We start from the raw sequence: 4603 nt of genomic DNA on the forward strand, positions 1-4603 counted from the left end.
GCCAAAATGCTCAAGCAAGTCTGTGCTGCAGGTCACACCATTTCTTCTTTGGCTGATTCCAGCCTGGTGCTGAGCTCCAGCAGAGCCCTGGCAGAGCCCAGAGCAGCCTCAGCACCCGCAGAGCCCGGCTGCAAGGAGAGAAAGCAGAAACCGCCCGTCAGCTGAAGGCTCCTGTGCCCTTGTCCCAGCCGCCCACGGTGCCCAGGCCATGCTGGCCGTGCTCAGAGCGGTGCCCAGAGCTGCCCATCACTGCTGCTTTTGGCAGCAGGGCAGGAGGGCAGGACGTGTGCCCAGCCTGCAGCCAGCCAGGGCACATCCACCTCCTCAGCAGCTGCCCAGAGCAGGAGGCTCCTGTGCTCGCTGCCATCTCCCAGAAGCTCTGATCCCACCATGCCAGGCAGACGGGGACCCACCTCACGCCCTCCCCTGCTGGAAGAAAAGCTGGTCCCAAACGATGTCCTCAGCCTTCTCCAAGGGCACGGCCCATCCACACTGCAGCTGGTCCCAAGCACTTCCTGATCCAGACTGGACCCAACCTATAAGGCTTCATCTAGAAAAACAAACAACAAAATATTGAAAATAGATTACAGACAAAAAGGGGAAACAAGAAAAAAGGTAAAAAAATCTTATCTCTGCCAGGGCCTTGAGGAAGGCCCAACCCCTGCATGCAAGGAAAAAACCCACACACGGGGAAGGGAAGCCCAGGCTTTCTCCCTTCCCCCCTGCACTGCCCCCCACAATAACGCTGATCCCAAAGCAAACAAGGGCAGTGGAGCAGCCCAAGCCCTTCCTTGCCTGCACAGCAAAGCAGCCGCAGCACAGGTTCTGGAGTCCCACCTCTGCTCCCACCATGGGGTTTGTTTGTGTTGGGCTGGCTGCCCCAGCCCCAGCCCGGGGCACGGTGGGGGCTGGGGGCTGTTGGCAGGGCCAGGAGCCCACTCCCATTTTGTACCCAGCCCAGCCCATCCCCCCAGCCCTGCCAAAACCAGCTGGGCAGGCGACTGAAGGATCAGCTGCATCTGCCCCAGCAAAGGGGGAACCTTTGGTTCCCGGCCAGGCTGTGCAATGCCCAAATGTGGGAGCATGCCCCTGCGTGTGGACTCATCTGTAAATTTGCTGTGGAGCCTGGCTTTGAAGAAGGTGCCACAATCAAGGTCCATCATCTTCAGCTGGCCAGTGGCCAGGTCCAGGAAGAGGTTGCCATCCTTGATGTCATCCTTGCTGTCTCCAGCAGCAGCAGTCCCACCTGGTACAGCTTCTCCAGGGGCTCCTTATCCTTCCCTGGGGTGAGACCAGGCTCTCAGGTTCTGCCCAAGGCCCCAGCTGTCAGGGAACCAGGACAAGCAAAACCAGCTCAGATGGTGGCCACCAGTGCTGGGCAGAGCAGCTCAGCTCCAGCACAAGGGCTCTGTGTTCCCATCTGATGAGCCCTGGGCAGTGACACGGGCAGGACAAAAAAGTCTGGCTTCCTTTGCTTCTGACTGCCAAGGCATGTGTGGAGCTGTAACTTACCAGGGCCCTGCATCACAGTGTGCCTGTGGCTCTCTCCCTTCTTCTAGTGCAGATGAATATCCTGCATCCAAGGATGACAGAGCAGCTCTTCTAATGAGGGTCTGTCCAAGTCCAGCATGGATAAACACCGCCTGATCAGATCTTGGCACTCTGGGCAGAGAAACCACAAACCACCGGTCAGTTGGAGAAGGCTCCTGTTGGCTTTGCCCCACTATTCCCGTGCCCAGGCCATGCTGGATGTGCTCAGAGCTGGGCCTAAGCTTTCCCATCCATTCCCTGGTTTGGAGGAGAGCAGGAGAGCAGGACATGTGCCACCTCCTCAGCAGCTGCCAGAGCAGGATGCTCACGAGCCCGCTGCTGTCTCCCAGCACTGGTATTCCCCCGTGCCCAGAGATGAGGATCCACCTTGAGAGAGCCCTTGTGGCAGCGAGAGTTGATGGTCCCAGCTGATGTTCTGGCCCCTCCTGAAAGGATGCTCCCCACAGACCATCTGGTGCAGCAGGATGCCCAGGGACCAGATGGTAGCTGGCCTGCCATAGTACCAGCCAAAGTGGGTCCATTCCGGGGGGCTGTATGACCGTGTTCCTATGGAATACAGATGGAGTTCATCAGGGGGATGCTGCTGCTCCCAGAGCCTGGCCCCAGCATCCCTGCTCCAGTGGCACAGGGGGTGTGACGCACTGCCCTCTCACCAGCACCTGGGACTTGTGTACAGACTTGGGGTTGGAAGAGGGCAGTGGAAGCCCTGGCAAGGCCCCACCATAACAAGGAAGAAACCACTCAGTGCTGGGGGAAAAACCATGCCTGCATCCTCCCTGCCTGCATTGCTCCAAAAAACATTATGAACCCAAAAAAAAGCAGGCGAGTGGAACAGTCCAAGCCCTTTCTCACCAGCACACCAAACTGGCTGGGGCCCTGGTTCCGACCCCCCCTCTCGGCTACCCCCACCCACGGGTGTTTTTGTTGGGCTGGCTGCCCTAGCCCCAGTCCTGGGCAGAGTGGCTGGCAAAGGCTGCCTGCAAGGCTGGAAGCTGGCTCCACACCCAGCCCTGCTCAAAAGCAACTTGGCTGAAGTCTCAGTGCCATGAAGGGCTGCAGAAGGGAGAATCCCCACTGCCACACCCAGCTTGGGCTGTGAGATGTTGGGCCATGAGATGCTGGGACCAGGAGCACACCCTGTGTGGGCTCACCTGCAAAGTGAGTGTAGGCTGTGTCCTGCAGGTAGGTGCCACAGCCAAAGTCAATCAATTTGGCCTGCCCGGTGGCCAGGTCAACCAGGATGTTCTCTGGTTTGATGTCCCTGTGCAGGACCCCGCAGCTGGTGCAGTGTCGCACAGCCTCCAGCACCTGGCGGAACAGCTCCCGCGCCACCTCCTCGGGCAGGAAGCCCCGTGCCCGAATGAAATGCTGCAGGTCCTGACACCGCTCCGGGCGCTCCAGAACCATCAAGACATCGTTGGGGAGCTCAAGCCACTCCAGCAGCTGGACCACACCAGGGAAGCCAGTGGACACCTTGGCCAGCAGCACGATCTCCAGGGGTGCGCTGGTGCCGTCGGGCTGCGGGAGGAGCACGCTGCCGTCAGTGGGGCTGATGCCGTGCCGGGGCTCAGGAAGCCCTCAGCTAGCCTGGGATGCTCTGTGCCCTGCGCTGGCCCCACGCCCGCTCTCCCTCGAGGCGTCCTGGCGGCTTCCACCCTGTCGGGCCTCGGCTCATCCCCGCTCGGCATGGCCCGGCTGCTCCCGCTGGCCCCGCTCACTCACCAGCTCGCCCCAGTGCCGGACGCGCTCCCGTGGCACCCTTTTGATGGCCACCTGCAAGCCAAGGGAAGCAGCGGGCTGAGTTCGCCCCCCGCCTTGCTCAGCCCCATCCTCCGCCCTCCTCCTCCTCCGCCCCCTCCTCCTCCTCCTCCTCCTGCGCCCGCCGCTCACCGGGGCACCGTCCGAGAGCCGCGTGGCCGCGAAGACGCTGCCGAAGCCGCCGCGCCCCAGCAGCGAGCCCAGCCGGTACTGCTCCTTCAGGCCCTGCTGCGCCTTCCCTGCCGGCGGGACGCGGCTGTCAGCGCTCGGCCCGGGGCCGGCAAGGGCCCCCGAGCGCCCCTCAAGCGCCCCGGGCCGGCCATCCCCAGGCGTTCGCTCCCTGCAGCGGGACAGCGGCGGCTCGGGGCCGGCGGCCGCGCTGCCGAGCGGCGGAGCTCGGGCCGGGCAAGCGGCAGCGGAGGCGGCGGGAGCGGCCGCGCCGCCTGTGTCCTCCGCGGGCCCCGGGAGGGGCCGGGGCTGGGGCCGGGGCCGGGGCCGGGGCCGGGGCCAGGGCCGGGGCCGGGGCCGGGGCCGGGGCCAGGCTCTGGCCAGGCGGAGCCAAAGGGAGGCGATGCCGCCCCTGTCCCAGGCACTGATGCCCGCCCAGCAGCGCCACCGCCAGTACGACCAGAGCCGGCCGGAGGCGAGACCGCGGCGGGACGCCCGGGGCCGGGGACGGGGCAGCCCCGCCCGGGGCCGGGGGCGGGCCGGGGGCATGGCCCGACCGGGCAAGGGGAGAGAGACTGGGGGAGGAGGGGACCTCGGGAAAGGGAGACCGGGAGAGGGAGAGACAAGCGGGACTGCGGGACAAGCGGGACTGCGGGAGAGGGAGAGGACAAGCAAGAGGGGCTCGGCAAAGTCGCTGCTTTTGCTGCTGCTTTCGCTGCTGCTTTCGCTGCTGCTGCTGCCGCTGCAACTGAAGCGCCGAGGCCGTTTGTCCCCGTGTCCGTTTGTCCGTTGCCCACTGGCCCCCGCGCCGAGCCCCGCGCTCCCCGGGGGCAGCCCCTGAGCCTGTCCAAACACGGGAACTTGGCCGTGTTCAGCCAAGACCCAGAGTCTGCACTCCTGCACAGCAGCACAGGAATCCCCTCGGTCCCTGCTGTGCATTGTCCCTGCTGAGGGTCAAACACTATCGGAGCACATTCCCTGAATGCTGAATTTGTACGTGACCCAGGCACTGCACTTACCTCTCCAGCATTGCTTTCCAAAGAAAACCAGGGGAAGGCAAACTGGGTGTAGCTCATGGTATTTGACAGTGTCTACAACTTGCCAAGTCATTGAGCTTAGAAGTGAG

General features: G+C 63.6%; 1 protein-coding gene across 1 annotated transcript; it reads right to left on the reverse strand.

Moving 5' to 3' along the window:
• Positions 1 to 536: 536 nt before the first annotated feature.
• LOC132334597 (serine/threonine-protein kinase pim-1-like) lies at positions 537 to 4026 on the reverse strand. Its single transcript, XM_059860705.1, has 5 exons — positions 3913 to 4026; positions 3274 to 3324; positions 2703 to 3045; positions 1918 to 2097; positions 537 to 550 (listed from the first exon to the last, which is right to left on the reverse strand). The coding sequence occupies exons 1-5, from the start codon at positions 4024 to 4026 to the stop codon at positions 537 to 539; spliced, it is 702 nt and encodes a 233-aa protein (XP_059716688.1).
• Between the last annotated feature and the right edge of the window lie 577 nt (positions 4027 to 4603).

This window comes from Haemorhous mexicanus, chromosome 16, assembly GCF_027477595.1.
Source record: "Haemorhous mexicanus isolate bHaeMex1 chromosome 16, bHaeMex1.pri, whole genome shotgun sequence".
In the NCBI taxonomy this organism is placed as follows: domain Eukaryota; kingdom Metazoa; phylum Chordata; class Aves; order Passeriformes; family Fringillidae; genus Haemorhous; species Haemorhous mexicanus.